Below are 18667 nucleotides of genomic sequence, written 5' to 3'. Positions count from 1 at the left end.
GAAACAGTAATTTGCAATGCCTAGGTTTGTGCATGGTTCTATGGACATAAGAAAAGATATTAGGCAACTTGGGACAGGTAATAAATGTGACCATGCCGGCACCTTGCACATCCCAAGGACAAATATAGATTTTTTTTAAAAAGATAGTGAGTGATATGGAGCCTGTCTTATATAGTGCCCTACAGACCACTTGCAGTCTGGTTCTGATGGATGATGCACCCCCCCCCACCTCTTGTTAAAAACGAAACCACAATTGCGCATTGGATCCTTTATGATGCGAAGAACTCACCTCTAACTTGGCTTTGTTTCCTGCCGCAAGACTCGGGTGGTTACACTTCTGAATGCGCTCCACTATTAGGCACTGTTTTTCTGTTACCTGTCCCGTTAGCAGGGACTTCAGATCAACATACGACTCGGGGACTGTGGAAAAAAAAAACATTAGATAGGGAAGGAAATCTACCGCCCTTACCCAGGCCCTTACCCAGGTCTGGCCTATAGAAGGGGTGCAATGAAGGTTCACTAGGTTGATTCCTGAAATCAGAGGGCTGTTCTACGAGGACAGATTGAGTAGAATGGGCCTATACTCTCTGGAGTTTAGATGGAGAGGTGATCTCATTGAAACGTATAAAATTCTTAGAGCGCGTGACAGGGTAGGTGGCTGGGAGGCTAGAACCAGGGCTCATAGTCTCAGGATAAGGTGTCGACCATTTAGGACTGAGATGAGGAGAAATTTCTTCACTCAGAGGGTGGTGAATCTTTGGAATTCTCTACCCCAGAGAGCTGTGGAGGCTCAGTCGTTGAGTATATTCAAGACAGAGATCGATAGATTTTTGGACTTCCAAGATTTTTGGGGGGCGCTAAGGGAATCAAGGGATATGGGGATCGGGCAGGAAAGTGGAGTTGAGGTCGAAGATCAGCCATGATCTTACTGAATGGCGGAGCAGGCTCGAGGGGTCGTATGGCCTACTCCTGCTCCTATTTCTTATCTTATGTTCTTAACCCCAGCACTACAGATGTGTCAACCCAACTCCAGCAGCACAGATGTAACAACCCAACAACAGCATTACAGATGTGGCAAGTGGCAACCCAACTCCAGCAGTGCAGCACCAATTATGCAGCTGTTCCATCTTAACTCTATCAGACCAGCTGTTCCACCCCCATAATGATGCGATGCAGATACGATTTTTATAAAGTTCCTCAAACACCTGTTCCTACTAGCGCAGAGCCGAGTCCTGGATCTGTGTCAGCGGAGTCTCAGGCATGGACCCATGCTAGCCACTGCCCTCCCCAAAAAAAGATGGCTCTCACTAACAGAAGCCCATGACTTACCGGGAAAAGTAAAAGGGAGCTCGGTCTTGGCTGTTTCCATCATAGCCTTCCTTGCCTTTTCACTTGGCACCTTCTCTTTATTCGAGGTGGACTTGGGCGTGCTCTTAACATCTGCACCCTCACCCTTCTGACTTTCAGCCTCGGAGTCTAGATCCGAATGGCTGTCATCCTCTAGATCTGAATGACTATCTTCGTCATCCTCTTCACTTTGGTTCTCTTCCTCATTTTCATCCTCATCACTGTCTTCCCCATTTTCATCTTCCGCATTTTCCTCTTCATTTTCACCACCCAGCTCCTCCTCTTCCTCCAACTTCTCTAGCTTTCCTTCCTTTTAATATAACAAAAACTAAGGTCATATTCCATTTACCAGCTCAGACTTCTTGTTTTGGAGCAAGTCCTTAAGCACATTGTAAAACATCTCGACAGAAAAATAACTTTCATTAGGTACGGGATCATAGTGGACTAGTAATCCAGAGTATTGCCAGCATTTTCTGTTTTTATTTCAGATTTCCAGCATCCGCAGTATTTTGCTTTTGTATTAGTAATCCCGAGGCCTGGGCTAATGATCCCGAGACATGAGTTCAAATCCCACCACGGCAGCTTGGGAATTTAAATTCAGTTAATTAAATAAATCTGGAATAAAAAGCTAGTATTAGTAATGGTGACTAATGGAAACTAACGGATTGCCGTAAAACCCCATCTGGTTTGCTAATGTCCTTTAGGGAAGGAAATCTACCGTCCTTACCCGGTCTGGCCTATATGCAGCTCCAGACCCACAGCCATGTGGTTCAGTCTTAACTGCCCTGTGCCAACCAGTTGTATTCAAGGTGGCGGTGAGCACAAGGGCAATTAGGGATGGGCAATAAATGCTGGCCTTGCCAGCGACGCCCACAGCCCGTGAATGAATAAACAAAAATTCAATCACATGATTAACACACAAGATATTTTTATATCTAGAATATTTCACTACTCAGTCATCCAGATTGGGTGAAATTATAGGGAACATCAAGGATGAGAAAAGGCCATTCAGCCTATTGAAGCTCATCCCTCTGGTACATTAACTCTCCCATCGTTGGCATCTAACTGCACTCTGAATAATCCCAATGTTGTTTCCTCTAATACCTAGCTTGGTGGATTACTCTGAACATTCATCACCCTTTGCTGGGGCATGGTTCCACATGTGCCTCACCTTCCCGTATGTTGCCCAAAGTGGCCATTATTCATGTGCCGATGTTTACAGGCTATTAAACCGTGCATGGCATCACAGCTAATCCTGCTGCTGTCGGCACGATGTCCACATGTGCGAGGTTCAATTACCCCATAGCGGCCGGATCGCACTGCCGCTTTTCACTACTGGCTCAAGTTACACTTAACATGCGTGCGGTAGCCAAAGTTTACACTGTCCACTGATGCAATTCAACAGGAGCTCTGGATCCTAATGGTCTGAGAATAAGGTTGTATTAGGTGGGACGTAGCGAAGCAGCGTGTGCAGGAGAGTAAGAAACTGAACCTGAGTAATTGCGATATTTATTTTCAGAGTTATCTATCAAAAAACCAAACATGTCTTCAGTCGCCTCAGCCCCTACACTCCGGACTTCCCTCCGTAAATCCCTACACCTTCCTTTCCTTCTTTAAAACCCGCCCCTTTGACCCAGCTTTTGGTCACTTTTGCTAGTATCTCCTGCTTTAACCCGGCCTCCACTTTTTTGATTCTGCCTCTGTGAAGCATCCTTGGGACCAATGTTCCCCGTGAGCTGCGCTTCATTCTGCGCGGCCTGCTTCTTTTAGTGCGCGGTCCCTTTAAATTTCCGCGCAGGCGCGGTATTTACAATGGAGAATCCGGTGAGCGGCCTGCGCGGGACCTATCCCATTACTGCGAGGCTGCGCCGCTTGGAGGGAACATTGCTTGGGAGCTTTTCTATATTAGTGCAAATTGCTGTTGTTGAGATTACACTGTGTAACATTAGCAACAAAGAGTTAATGAAATTCCAGTCTGCTGCTTTAACAAAGGGCTTAACCCAAAACAGATGAATGCCTTTAAAAGAGCAGACAAAAGAATTTCAAAGGAACACGCTAATGCATTTATCACTAATATCACACAGTGCTATCAAGGCAATAAAACAACCCTTTTCGTGGTACGGTGTAAAACTCTCTCAACTCCAACCAACGGCAGTGCTTAGATTCTAACCGCTCTTGAGCCTCACCTTGTAAACAAGGCAAGGCTTGTCAACCTTGTCTAGTATGAAGCCATCGTACAAGTCATCTGCGGATATGTGTTTCGATTGGTTGTTGCTTTTCTCTTCAAACTCTCCACGCATCCGACGTACTCTCTGTGCCTGAAATTCAGAGTCGAAACACATTATCAACACCCGGTGTTAATTTATGGTACGCTGAGTGAAGCCATAAAGTTCAACAGAAACACAATTCAAACCACATTAATTTTTTTTAATTAAATGCACCCCAATGTCCTAATGGGGCCATTGCATATTAGATCCCTACTCTGTATTAAGTTACCTGCTATCACCCAGATCAGCGGAGGGAATGTTAACACGCCTCAGTGCCACTCAACTGGGGAAGGGGGAAAAAGAGATAAATCACCTAGGATTCCTGTTTGCTGTCCGAAAACCCTGCTCGAAGTACACCCATGGCGATGTCTGTGTCATGAATCTTACCATTCATGTAGAAATGACTCATGAGATAACACCGGGCGGCAAGCTGGTGGCGCCGTCCAAGGAAAGTATAAATACTCGGGTGTGGGCCCAGCTTGCTCAGGACGTTTTTGTAACCAGGAACTAGTGATGTAACTAGAACTCATGGTTGTGAAACAGTTGATTAAAGCCTTGTTTTATACTCAAACCAAGTGTTTAGTGAGTTTTCTTACGTCAGTCAGCCTTGGCTGTTATGACTCCCCTAGTTGAATAGCCTGCCGACACTCACCGTCGAGACGCGCATGTGAAGAATGGCGACTTGCGTGAGGTGACTTCGGCAGGTGAGGGAATGGGAGAAAATTGGCGACAGAAAAAAAAAAAGGAAAGGATTTCCTCGGTTACTTTGTAGATGATGCACCATTTGGGTGTTATACCGAGCAAATAATGGTCGGCAAAATCCCAGGTCGGATCCCGAGCTCGTGTTGAGTTAGCCAATCCAAGCATGACAACTATCTGGAGTGCCCCTGGGCCAGAGAGGGGGGGGGGGGGGGGCGGAGGGGGGGAAAAACAAACTTGGGCTGCTTTCCAGATCTGGGATCTATTTAGTGGAAGTGAACCCGTGTGGACTCGAGGGATATGGGGATCGGGCGGGAAAGTGGAGTTGAGGTAGAAGATCAGCCATGGTCTTACTGAATGGCGGAGCAGGCTCGAGGGGCCGTATGACCTACTCCTGCTCCTACTTCTTATGTTCCTATGGACCCCAGGATCAGGCTATGCTGCCACACCTTCAGTCAACCAGCTGGCCAAGAGTCACAGTTTTAGTATGCAAGAACTGACTCTAATGTGAAATACCAAACCCTGCGGTAACCGTACCCCATCATGAATCACCAGACCCCCACCCTCCCCACACCCCCAGCAAAGGCAAATATTGGCCTATATTTGAAGATAACCGAATAAAGCTGCCTATCTCATTTGCTTTAGCCAAGCACACCAAAGCTATCCCTTTCACTGCAATTGGAACCATAGGATCTATCTGTCTCAACAAGACCACGCTGGGTTAAATCTGAGCACCTTTTTTTTAAATTTACAGATTGACTCCATTGTATAATATGCTCTAGTTAATGTCCTCCTTTAGCTAGGATCGTCTAGACTGCAGACTTCTTCACTACTGTCATCAGTGTTGCTTTGTGATTAGCAAATAATGAGTGTGCTGACCACAGCCCGGGCAGCGATGGGCCACAGTGCTCCTGGGTTCACAGGTGAATAATGGCCACGGTGCTGAAGGTCGATCAGGGCCCGCGGGACTGAACCAAGGCCTTAACAGCTTCGAGGGGAGGAAACTGGTAGAAAATGAAAGCAATCCAACTGTGGTAAGTAGAGGGTCTTTGGATAAAGGAGCGATTTGTAGGTTCAGGTCAGTAATTATTAACCGTAAAAGGCAGTGTAATGCATTGCATACAAGCCACACCAGAGGCTTCCCACATTACAACAGTGACTACACTTCAGAAGTACTCCATTGGCTGTAAGGTGCTTTGAGACGTCCGGTGGTGGTGAAAGGCGCTATATAAATGCAAGTCTTTCTTTCTGGCAAACATAACTTGTGTAATTTGTACTCTGCATGGACAGTGCAACTTATATACTGGATGTTACGGTACTTATTCAACTTATATACTGACATTACAGTATTATTCAGATTATATACTGGACATTACAGTATTTATTCAACTTGTATACTAGATTTTATGGTACTTATTCAACAGCACTCCAGCTGTGGTTTAAAGTAGTTACCGCATATACTTGTATGCAACATTTATGTCACTAATTAGCGGTTTGTGGGTGTGTAGATTATATATGGGTTGTTATGGTTGATGGCAAAGTACCCGACGCTGTGGAGCACATTCACCTGCTGCTGACCCCATCCAGTCTAATCTGGACTCCATTTCCGTCGTTCAGGCACTTGACCTGGCTCCCACCATTCCTCTCGGGGTTCATTTCTCCCCCGCTTCCCATTTCATGAGACATCACTACCTCGCACACTCAGCTTGCATCATCATTAACTTTCCTGCTCTGTAGTGACTGACAAGAGGGGGAATTTTACACAGCCCCGACTGATTATAGCGGGCACGTTGGTGTTAATGCGACTTGCCCGCTATAAGTGGTGGACCGTGAAAGAAAGGCTTGCATTCATATAGCGCCTTTCACGGCCACCGGATGTCTCAAAGCACTTTACAGCCAATGAAGTACTTTTGAAGTGGAGTCACTGTTGTAATGTGGGAAACGCGGCGGCCAATTTGCGCACAGCAAGCTCCCACAAACAGCAATGTACTAATGATCAGATAATCTGTTTTTGTTATGTTGGTTGAGGGATAAATATTGGCCAGGACACCGGGGACAACTCCCTTACTCTTCTTCGAAATAGTGGCCATGGGATCTTTTACATCCACCTGAGAGAGCAGATGGGGCCTCGGTTTAATGTCTCATCCGAAAGACGGCACCTCTGACAGTGCAGCACTCCCTCAGCACTGCACTGGAGTGTCAGCCCAGCTTTATGTGCACAAGTCCCTGGAGTGGGACTTGAACCCACAACCTTCTGACTCAGAGGCGAGGGTGCTACCCACTGAGCCACAGCTGACACCACAATAGGTTGTAGCGATGAAACAGCAAGTCTTGGTCGAGCGTAACTAAGAGCACGTCCGCACCCAGAACCCTCATCTGGCCGTCAGGGCATTTTTCTGCACGTAGTGAAACATTTCACATGCAGTGCTCAAAAAAAAATCAGGCTCGCCGCAGAACGCCTGAAGTCTGCACTTTCCAACTGCCTAATCCTTAACAGTTGTGTGCGAAACGACGGCGTTGCTAAGAATCGCATCACTGAGGTAATCGCACTTTAATGAGCTGACTGAAGACCGGACATTGCCTGAAATCAGCGGAGCTTTTAAAATCGGTAAATAGGCGGGGTTGTGTCATTAATGAGGTGCGAAGGGCTTACTGCACTGCCCGGAATAGCCAGCGCACCTAATGCACTGTGAGCGGGACCTTCATAACTAACTACGAGGGAAAACAGTTCCAGTTAAATGCCTGATACTGAAGGTTGCCCACCTTAAGCGTGGGGGCTGGACACCAAATATTTTTTCCAGGTTTATTTGACTGGAAGGTGAAGGGGCTGTAATACACACGAGCCACCTTGTACTCGAGTAAAAATGGTGCCAACATTTCGGAAGCGGTCCAAAGATATGACTAAAATACGTCACTGTAAGGAGAGCGTACCTGACAAATAGATCTTACGTAACCCAGTGCCAGTTGCAGCTGACAGATTGCCAGGTTACATTTGGTGAGATCAGGCAGCAATCATTTCTACTCGCACCAAAAAAGAATGAACTTTTATTTATATAGCCTCTTTCACCATCTCAGGACGTCCCAGTGCGTTTTACAGTCAATTAATTTTTTTTTTTAACGTGTAGTCACTGTTGTAATGTAGGAAATGCTGCAGCCAATTTGTGCACAGCAAGCTCCCACAAACAGCAATGCGGTAATAAGCAGATAATCTGTTTTAGTGATGTTGGTTGAGGGATAGATATTGGCCCGGGACACCGGGGAGAACTCCCCTGCTGAAGAGTTCAGTAGAGTCCGTACCTCAAGTTTCTGCAGACGCTCTTGCTCCTCTCTTGCCAGCTCCTCCTTGGTCTTCAGCCGGTCAGAGGGCTGCGCCTTCATGTCAAAGAACAGCTCTCGTACAATAATATCATAATCTCCAGCCTGAAGGAGCAAAGACCAAACATTAAAACAAAATCACATTTTAAGTTTCTACTTTACAATTTTTGGCATGAATCTTACATAGATTGTACGGCACAGGATCAGGCCATTCGGCCCAACTGGTCTATGCCGGGGTTTAGGCTCCACACGAGCCTCCTTCTACCCCCTCTTCATCGAACCCTATCAGTATAATCCTTCTATCTTGTGTTTCTGATTTAACTGTGTCTTCTCCACAGCAAACTCTCTGTAAGCAAAACACGTTGCTTCACTCCCTGTTACAGCGTCCAATTTTAGCCAACAGGAAACAGATCTTAGAATGATGGAAATTTACGGCACAAAAGGGGGCCATTCGGCCCATCGTGTCCACGCCGGCCAAAAAAGAGCTATCCAGCCTAGTCCCACTTTCCAGCTCGTGGCCCGTAGTCTTTTAGGTTACGGCACTTCAAGTGCACATCCAAATACTTTTTAAATGCGCTGAGGGTTTCTGCCTCCACCACCCTTTCAGACAGTGAGTTCCAGACCCCCACCGCCCTCTGAGTGAAAGAAGTTCTCCTCAACTCTCCTCCAATCCTTCTACCAATTACTTTAAATCTGTGCCCCCTGGTTACTGACCTCTCTGCTAAGGGAAATAGGTCCTTCCTATCCACTCTATCTAGGCCCCTCATAATTTTATACACCAGATACGGTAAAATAGCTGGTGTTGCCCTTTAAACAATATGCTTAGCTTTCCCCTCTCCATCATCCCAATGGCTCAGCTGGTTAAGGCAATGAGTGTCTGAGCTATTAAGGCCAGGAAGGTCGCATGTTCAATCCTCACTATGCCCTGGGTTTCACCCGGCCAGACGGTACGGGAGCAACAACTGGCGTCACGCATGTCAGAACTTAAGGCCATAAGACGTAGGATCAGGAGTAGGTCATTTGGCCCCTCGAGCCTGCTCCGCCATTCAATAAGATCATGGCTGATCTGGTCTTGGCCTCAACTCCACTTCCCTGCCCGCTCCCCATAACCCTTGACTCCCTTATCGTTCAAAAATCTGTCTATCTCCACCTTAAATATATTCAATGACCCAGCCTCCACAGCTCTCTGGGGAAGAGAATTCCAAAGAAGAATTTCCTCCTCATTTTCATTTTAAATGGGTGCCCCCTTATTCTGAAATTATGCCCCCTAGTTCTAGATTCCCACGAAACCAATGAAATTTGTGGAGCTACCATTCTCTACTTTCATAGAATGATACAGCACAGAAGGAGGCCACTCGGCCCATCGTGCCTGTGCCGGCTCTTTGAAAGCACTATCCAATTGGTCCCACTCCACCCCCCCACCCCCCGCTCTTTCTCCAAAGCCCTGCAAATTTCTCCTTTAATGGAGTATTTTTACAAAAAATTACAATTTGCTTTGAACTGAATATGCCTAATAATAAATTATATCTACCTATAAAAAAAAGTCTTCAGTGCTTCTGTCACTCTTCAGATAGCACCATTTTAAACACCGAGAAGTTGCAACTGAGTAATATTGATTTTGAAAGAGGCACAAAAGAAGAGAAAGAAACTAAGCATTTAATGCTGATGTCAATTCGTTTTGGTGAGGGAAGTTTATAGATTGACCTGGCGTTGGAAATTTGGAAGCAGTTACGTGATCTACAAACTTCCCTCAAGTAAACGCTAATTGGCCTCCAGCTTCCACTTATTTGCAGCACCTAGACCCTGGCTGCTTCGCATCTTTTACACTGACGCATAGTGACTTTCAGGTGGGTATCAATGCAAAACAAATTTTCCATATAGCTCAGGGGACGACAGACCAATCAAGTCTTGAGGTACTACACGCCTTTTAAATACTTTCACACACGGAGTCAAGTTACTCGGGAGACAGAGGCCACCTTAAACACACCTCCACCTTCAAGGCAGAATACCACATGGCGCGTTATATGGTATAACACCCCTGTTGTTATAAAGCAGCACGTTCGTCCACAGAGTTACAATGTGCGGTGACACAGGACATCCGCGAGCGTAGATAAATGCTTCTTAAAATGCTGCAACTGTTGTAATGGTTAACAGGAAAATCTGTTTCTTCGATATGCTCTTCCAAAGAGCCAGCACAGGCACGATGGGCCCAATGGCCTCCTGCCGCGCTGTAAGTTTCTGTGATTCTACGGCCTGGAATTTGCGGTCAGCGGCGAAGCAAAGGCGTTCGCCGCTGGCCCCGAAGAAAGCTGCCCACAGAGATCTCACGTTTTCAGTGTAATATAATGGGGATCCCCTAGTGCGTGCTGCGGTGACGTCAACAAGCAGCCAATCACAATGCAAAATTCTCACAGATGGGGAACAAGGGAATGAGGAAGCTGCTTTTATTCTGACTTTTTAAAAATGTTAGAGAGCAAAACAAAGATTGGGGCTCTCACAGGGGGAAAAGGTAAACCTGAAATAAATATGAGCAAACTTAAAAAAAATATAAAAACATTTTTTTTAAAGTTTCTTAAAAATTGTTATTTTCATCATTATGGAGAAATTTGACACTTCACAAAATTAAAATCAGTTTCTCAGCCATACGTTTGTTTAGCAGTCAACATGCTGTTAAAACCCCAGTTACACCTAATCCAACAAGGCTTAACATCGAATGGGGTATTTAACAGCGATATTACCGCAGAAAAGCCCAAGTTTTCGTCAGTGTCACTGATTGCCGGCTATGGGGAGGGGCGGGAGGTGGACCCACAGTGCAGCCAGTGTCGGAGCAGTGAATGACTGACCGCAACTTCAGGATTTCAGTGTTTAGAGGCGCATGCGCTACATCCCGACGTTGTGGTCGGTTTCAAAGGGGCAATAACAGCGAAAAGTTGTTAGTTTGCCGTTATTACCCACCACAAATTCCGGCCCTATATGTCTTTTAAATGACATTAGTTTTCAGTTTAAGGTGAAAAAAAAAATAGATGACATTAATAAACGCAATGCCTAAAACAATGCCCCGAATCCCACGCAATAAGACTGAGCTAAACATTTGAGAAAAAAGATGGGAAGCGTACAAGGGAAAATTTTAGGGTCCAGACAGTTGGACAATGCGTACATTTTTGCGTACCGATTTGCCCTAAACTACTCCTGGAGTGATTCACAGTGCGCAATAGCACTATTTAGTGCCAGGAACCAGGCACTACTAGCAACTGATGAATAACATTGTAACGGAGTGAGAAAATTCTGATTTTTTAATTTTTTTAAACTGGCTCATCCCTAAATAAGCAGCTTAATCGATGGCGGAGGTCATATGACGGAGCCAAAGTTTTCTGGAATCGCTTACCTTGGGTTTCTCCTCCTTGTGCTCGGCTTTGGGGGCTTTGTGAGCCAGCAGGGAATGGATTTCTTTCCAGTCTTTGTCCAGCTTCTCAGTCAGCTCCTGGGCCTTGTCTCGTTGCACCTGCCGCTCGTGCTGTTTGGATTAGAAGATTCCACCGTTACCAAAAAATAAAAAACGGCTAATCTGTTCAATCGTACACATAGAAGACGGCGTCACCTCAGGGTGGATTCAAAAACAAACACTGGGAAAGTCAAATACAATGAATTACGTGAAGTGACTGGCTGCACTTGCAATTACATTTCTCTGGCCTCAGTCCACTTTTGCAATTAAAGACTGAACTCATAAAATGTCCAGGTATACCGTTCTGAAATTGAACAAGATAAAATGGCTGCTACTAGGAATACAAGTCAATTGATTCCTGGGATGGGGGGATTGTCCTATGAGGAGAGATTGAGGAGACGAGGCCTATATTCCCTAGAGTTTAGAAGAATGAGAGGTAATCTCATTGAAACGTGTAAAATTCTTACAGGGCTCGACAGGGTAGATGCAGGGAGGATGTTTCCCTTGGCTGGGGAGTCTAGAACCAGGGGTCACAGTCTCAGAATAAGGGTGGTGAATCTTTGGAATTCTCTACCCCCGAGGGCTGTGGAGGCTCAGTCGTTGAGAATATTCAAGACAGAGATCGATAGATTTTTGGATACTACGGGAATCAAGGGATATGGGGATAGTGCGGGAAAGTGGAAGAGAGTTAGATGATCAGCCACGATCTCATTGAATGGCGGAGCAGGCTCGAAGGGCTGAATGGCCGACTCCTGCTCCTATTTCTTATGTTCTTATATTCTTAATTCACATCTGAAATTGTGACGAGGGTTGAACCGGATTGAGGACATGGGGGAAATAAGTGGGAATCGGGTTTCCATACAGAAATGTCTGGAATATGCAGAGGTATTGTACGATATTCAAAAGGGGATTAAATGCACATATTTATATACTTTATAAAAAATACTGTAACTTGGGTGGATCGAGTAACTTTTGAGGGACAAACTCCCGTTGGAGAAACACTGCCCACCAGTGGAAAATATTACGCGGGCTCCAAACACTACAGAGCCACTCGGTTCACTCAGTTACAGATTGCTCCACAATCTTACTTGTGGCGTGGTGTAGACTGGAGGGAGATTGACCTTATTTTCCACAACCAAATCACACATCAATAGCAATTGCGCCTGCACTGTCGCACATGACCCATTGCAATGCTATACCTTTGCTGGCATCATTCTACGTGATAAAGATGTGTAGTGCATAAGGACATGTTCTAATTCCGCTTTTGACATGCAGACAGCCCGGATGAGCCATCACATCTTCCAGCTTCATGTTGGCAAAACCGAAGGCAGCCTCTTGGGCTCCCGTAAATACCTACACGCCCCAGGACTTTAATCCTCCAACCCGACTGTTACTTGCAGGCGCAAGTCCAGAGGTGTGTAAATCTTGGAGCTCCCTCCTCCAACACTCCCATACAAAACCGTTTGCCTTCCACATGTATTACTGCCTCCCCCCGTTACACTGCTGAACCCCACTCTGGACCACTCCAAAGCTCTCTTCGCTGGCCTCCCCACTTCTATGATTCGGAAAAAGGCCAGACATTCAGAATACTGTGACCGGCCACATACTCATCCTCACCAACCTTCACTGGCTCCCTGCGTGCCAGAGAATTGGCTTTAAGATTCTGATCCTCTGTAAACATCAGCTCGTTCAAAACTCAGCTGCCCGTGTCCTAACTCACACCGAGTCCCGTTCGCCCATCACCCCTGTGCTCGCTGACCTACATTGGCTCCCGGTCCGGCAACGCCTCAAAGTTAAAATTCTCACCCTTGTGTTCAAATTCCTCCATGGCCTCACCGCTCCCCATCTCCGTAACTTCCTCCAGCCCTACAACACTCCAGGATATCTGCGCTCCTCCAATTCTGGCCTCTTGTGCATCCCCAATTTCTATTGCCCCACCATTGGCGGCCGTGCCTTCAGCTGCCTGAAGCCTAGGCTCTGGACTTCCCTACCTAAACCTCTCTGCCTCTCTCTCCTCCTCTAAGATGATCCTTAAAACCTACCTCTTTGACCAAGCTTTTGGTCATCTGTCCTAATATCTCTGTTGGCTTGGTGTCAAATTTTGTCAGAATGTTCCTGTGAAGCGCCTTGGGACATTTTACTATGTTAAAAGCGCTATATAAATGCAAGTTGTGTTGAAATCCCTCGAATGCCTTACCCTTTACCTTCCTCTGTGGACTCCTCCAGCCTTGGTCCCTAGCTCACCCTCCCCAAACCCTTGATCCCTGCTCCACTATCAGTAGCCGTTCCTACAGCCACCTTCCCCAGCCACCAGTCTTCAGAAACCTCCTTAAGACCCTCCTCTTTGACCATGCTTTAGCTCCCTTTGACTCTCTTGCTCCCCCTTCCTGCTGGGATGGCAACCACTTGCTCTCCACTGCCCTGTGGAAACACTCAGAGGCGTCTCTTTGTGAGAAACAGAAGGTGTAGTACATGGTCTAACATCAAACGTCACTTAAATAGACAGCCCCCAACTGCAGTCACAGACTACATGGCTAGGAGGCAGATGTTGCGTTATCTGTGCCTGATGTGCCAAGGTTGCCCACCCCCACCAATGGTACGAACCAACAACACCCCCCACCACAAAGTAAATTTTCTGAAAAAGCTTGCATAGTATACCTTCTCCTTTTTGGATTTAGCAATAAGCTCGTCAATGAACTCTCTCCGGGATTTGGGCTTTTCTTCCTCCTCCTCGCCCTTCTGCTTCGACGAAGTCTTTTTCTGCAACAACCCGCCACCTCCGAAGTGCGCAGCAGCAGTGAACTCAGCTGCGGGCAATGAGGGAACATGTTACTTAAGGAGCTCAATAATACAGCCAACCATGTATTCACAACTCATTTCGAGAGCGAACCTTCTCAAGGGCAAGTAGGGATGGGCAATAAATACTGGCCGTAACAGCGACCCCCACATCCCCGGAACGAATAAAACGAAAATAATACTTTGCTGTCATGTCAATATTAGCTGTCGGCCGTGACTCCGTTGGTAGCAATCTTGCCTCCGAGTCAGAAGGTTGTGGGTTCCTGGCTGGCCTCCCACGTTCTACTCTACGTAAACTTGGAAGTCATCCAAAGCTCAGCTGCCCGTGTCCTAACTCGCACCAAGTCTCGTTCACCCATGACCCCTGTGCTCGCTGACCTACATTGGCTCCCGGTTAAGCAACGCCTCAATTTCAAAACTGTCATCCTTGTTTTCAAATCCCTCCATTGCCTTGCCCCTCCCTACCTTTGTAATCTCCTCCAGCCCCACCCCCCACCCCCGCGATATCTACGCTCCTCTAATTCTGCCCTCTTGAGCATCCCTGATTATAATTGCTCATAGAAACAAAAAAGATAGGAGCAGGAGTAGGCCATTCGGCCCCTCGAGCCTGCTCCGCCATTCAATGAGATCATGGCTGATCATCCAAATTCAGTACCCTGTCCCTGCCTTCTCCCCATATCCCTTGATCCCTTTAGCCTTAAGAAATATATCCAACTCCTTCTTGAATATATTTAATGAATTGGCCTCTACTGCCTTCTGTGGTAGAGAATTCCACAGGTTCACCACTCTCTGGGTGAAGAAATTCCTCCTCATTTCAGTCCTAAATGGCTTACCCCTTATCCTTAGACTGTGACCCCTGGTTCTGGACTCCCCGACCATCGGGAACATCCTTCCTGCATCTAGTCTGTCTAGTCCTGTTAGAATTTTATAAGTTTCAATGAGATCCCCCCTCATTCTTCTAAACTCCAGCGAGTATAAGCCCAATCAACCCAATCTCTCCTCATACGTCATTCCTGCCATCCCAGGTATCAGCCTGGTGAATCTTCGCTGCACTCCCTCCATGGCAAGAACATCCTTCCTCAGATAAGGCGACCAAAACTGCACACAATACTCAAGATGTGGTCTCACCAAGGCCCTGTACAACTGCAGCAAGACATCCTTGTTCCTGTACTCAAACCCTCTCGCTATGAAGGCCAACATACCATTTGCCTTCTTAACCGCCTGCTGCACCTGCATGCTTACCTTCAGCGACTGGTGCACAAGGACACCCAAGTCTCGTTGCACTTCTCCTTCTCCCAATCTATTGCCGTTCAGATAATAATCTGCCTTCCTGTTTTTGACACCAAAGTGGATAATCTCACATTTATCCACGTTATATTGCATCTGCCATGCTTCTGCCCAATCACCCAACCTGTCTAAATCATACTGAAGTTTCTCGGCATCCTCCTCACAGCACACACGCCCACCCAGCTTTGTGTCGTCTGCAAACTTGGAGATATTACATCTAGTTCCCTCGTCTAGATCATTAATATATATTGTGAATAGCTGGGGTCCAAGGACCGATCCCTGCGGTACCCCACTAGTCACTGCCTGCCACTCGGAAAAAGACCCGTTTATTCCAACTCTTTGCTTTCTGTCCGCCAACCAGTTCTCTATCCAAGTCAATACCTTGCCTCCAATCCCATGTGCCTTAACTTTACATGCTAATCACTTATGCAGGACCTTTTGAAAGTCCAAATACACCACATCCACTGGTTCTCCCTTATCCATTTTACCAGTTACATCCTCAAAAAATTCCAGTAGATTAGTCAAGCATGATTTACCTTTTGTAAATCCATGTTGACTTTGTCCGATCCTGTCACTGTTTTCCAAGTGCTCTGCTATTACATCTTTTATAATGGACTCTAGCATTTTCCCCACTACCGATGTCAGGCTTACCGGTCTGTAATTCCCCGTTTTCTCTCTACCACCTTTTTGAATAGTGGGGTAACATTAGCTCAACCATTGGTGGCCGTGCCTTCTGCTGCCTAGGCACTAAGCTCTGGAATTCCCTGTCTAAACCTCTCTACCTCTCTTTCCTCCTTTAAGACGCTCCTTAAAACCTACCTCTTTGACCAAGCTTTTGGTCACCTGCCCTAATTTCTCCCTATGTGGCTTGGTGTCAATTTTTTTTGTCTTATAATACTCTTGTGAAGCACCTTGAGACGTTTTACTACGTTAAAGGTGCTATATAAATACAAGTTGTTGTTGTTGAAGTCCCACTCCAGTGACTTGAGCACATAATCTAGACTGACACTCCAGTGCAGTGCTGAGTGAGTGCTGCACTGTCGCAGGTGCTGTCTTTCGAATGAGTCGACAAACCGAGTCTGACCTCCCAGGTGGACGTAAAAGATCCCATGGTATTGTTTCGAAGAAGAGCAGGGGAGTTCTCCCCGGTGTCCTGGCCAATACTTATCCCTCAACCAACATCACTAAAACAAACTATCTGGTCATTATAACATTGCTGTTTGCGGTACCTTGCTGTGCGCAAACTGGCTGCTGCGTTTCCTACATTACTTTGAGTACTTTGCATCTGTCTTTATCAAGGAATAAGATGCTTCCAAAGTCATGGTGAAAGAGGAGGTAGTTGAGATACTGGATAAGATAAAAATTGATAAAAAGGAGGTACTAGAAAGGCTGGCTGTACTTAAAGTAGATAAGCCACCAGGACCAGATGGGATGCATCCTAGGATGCTGAAGAAAGTAAAGGTGGAAATTGCAGAGGTACTGGCCATAATCTTCCAATCCTCCTTTGATACAGGGCTGGTGCCAGAGGACTGGAGAATTGCAAATGTTACACCCTTGTTCAAAAAGGATGCAGGGATAAACCCAGCAACCACAGGCCAGTCAGTTTAACCTCGGTAGTGGGGAAGCTTTTAGAAACTACAATCCGGGACAAAATTAACAGTCACTTGGGCAAGTACGGATTTGTTAAAGGCAAATCGTGTTTAACTAACTTGATCGAGTTTTTGGATGAGGTAACAGAGAGGGTTGATGAGGGCAATGCGGTTGATGTGGTATACCTGGACTTCCAAAAGGCATTTGATAAAGTGCCACATAATGAGCTTCAACTTTGCTGGCAAGCCAATGGAATAAAAGGGATAGTGGCAACATTGGATAAGTGACAGGAAACAGAGTAGTGGTGAACGGTTGTTTTTCGGAGGAAGGTACACAGTGGGGTTCGCCAGGGGTCGGTACTAGGACCACTGCCTTTCTTGATATATATTAATAATTTAGATTTGGGTGTACAGGGCACAATTTAAAAATTTGCAGATGGAGTATTGAATCCAATTCTGGACACCGCACTTTAGGAAGGATGTGAAGGCTTTAGAGAGGGTGCAGAAAAGATTTACAAGAATGGTTCTAGGGATGAGGGACTTCAGTTACGTGGATAGACTGGAGAAGCTGGGGTTGATCTCCTTAAAGCAGGGAAGGTTGAGAGGAGATTTGATAGAGGTATTCAAAATCATGAAGGGTCGAGACAGAGTAGATAGAGAGAAACTGTTCCTGTTGGTGGAAGAGTCCAGAACCAGAGGACACAGATTTAAGATGATTGGCAGAAGAACCAAAGGCGACATGAGGAAAAACTTTTTTACGCAGCGAGTGGTTAGGATCTGGAATGCACTGCCTGAAAGGGCGGTGGAGGCAGACTCAATCGTGGCTTTCAAAAGGGAATTGGATAAGTAACTGAAGAAAAAAAATTGCAGGGCTACGGGGAAAGGGCTGGGGAGTGGGACTAGCTGAAATGCTCTTGCAGAGAGCCGGCACAGGCTCGACGGGTCAAATGGCCTCCTTCTGTGCTGTAACCATTCTATGATTGCAACAGTGACTACACTTCAAAAGAATTTCATTGGCTGTAAAGTGCTTTGTGACATCCTGAGGTCATGAAAGATGCTATATAAATGCAAGTCTTCTTTCTTTAATTCATCAACACCAATTCCTCCTACCACAGCTGTCTATCATGGCAGGAATGACGTATGAAGAGAGATTGGGTCGATTGGGCTTATACTCGCTGGAGTTTAGAAGAATGAGAGGGGATCTCATTGAAACTTATAAAATTCTAACAGGACTAGACAGACTAGATGCAGGAAGGATGTTCCCGATGGCGGGGGAGTCCAGAACCAGGGGTCACAGTCTAAGGATAAGGGGTAAGCCATTTAGGACAGTGATGAGGAGGAATTTCTTCACCCAGAGAGTGGTGAACCTGTGGAATTCTCTACCACAGAGGGCAGTTGAGGCCAATTCATTAAATATATTCAAGGAGTTAGATATATTTCTTAAGGCTAAAGGGATCGAGGGATATGGGGAGAAGGCAGGGACAGGGTACTGAATTTGGATGATCAGCCATGATCTCATTGAATGGCGGAGCAGGCTCGAGGGGCCGAATGGCCTACTCCTGCTCCTATCTTCCATGTTTCAAGCACCCACCGATGCTCCCACTCTAAGGAACACTGGACTCCTTCCCCAACCTTCCTGCAGAAGGGGGGGGGGGGGCGGAGAAGGGGGAAATCAAACATTGTTACAATCTCCTGAATGCTCAATCGTCTCCTCACATCGATTAAGCTCCCTATGAAAGGTGTCTCTTTGAAGAGCTGTCTTACAGGTTTGGATGGTCAAAAATCTACCATTGTCCTGCTGAGCGGCTAAAGCGTGAGAGTTTCCCCACAGCCGCCCTCGTGCTGTGTTAATATCCGACCGAGAACACTGTATGCTGCGCCACAGGACAGAGGGGATTGATAGCGAAACGTTACACAAGCTCTGT

The 18667-nt window shown here is 46.3% G+C and overlaps 1 protein-coding gene across 1 annotated transcript in view; it reads right to left on the bottom strand.

The window, feature by feature from the left end:
• Positions 1-18667, bottom strand: part of nop14 (NOP14 nucleolar protein homolog (yeast)) — a 72944-nt gene that overhangs the window by 41415 nt on the left and 12862 nt on the right. Inside the window, exons 5-10 of the mRNA XM_085974636.1 lie at positions 13729-13877; positions 11014-11142; positions 7611-7733; positions 3534-3665; positions 1330-1657; positions 290-420 (exon numbers count right to left, since the gene is read on the bottom strand). Of these exons, the coding sequence (XP_085830762.1) occupies positions 290-420; positions 1330-1657; positions 3534-3665; positions 7611-7733; positions 11014-11142; positions 13729-13877 (992 nt within the window). The remainder of the gene's footprint in view (positions 1-289; positions 421-1329; positions 1658-3533; positions 3666-7610; positions 7734-11013; positions 11143-13728; positions 13878-18667) is intronic.

Source organism: Somniosus microcephalus, chromosome 1 (genome assembly GCF_052327205.1).
Source record: "Somniosus microcephalus isolate GS21.2 chromosome 1, FLI_Smic_1.0, whole genome shotgun sequence".
Classification (NCBI taxonomy): domain Eukaryota; kingdom Metazoa; phylum Chordata; class Chondrichthyes; order Squaliformes; family Somniosidae; genus Somniosus; species Somniosus microcephalus.
The sequence above is the reverse complement of the archived record's forward strand: the minus strand, read 5'-3'. Positions and strand labels throughout refer to the sequence as shown.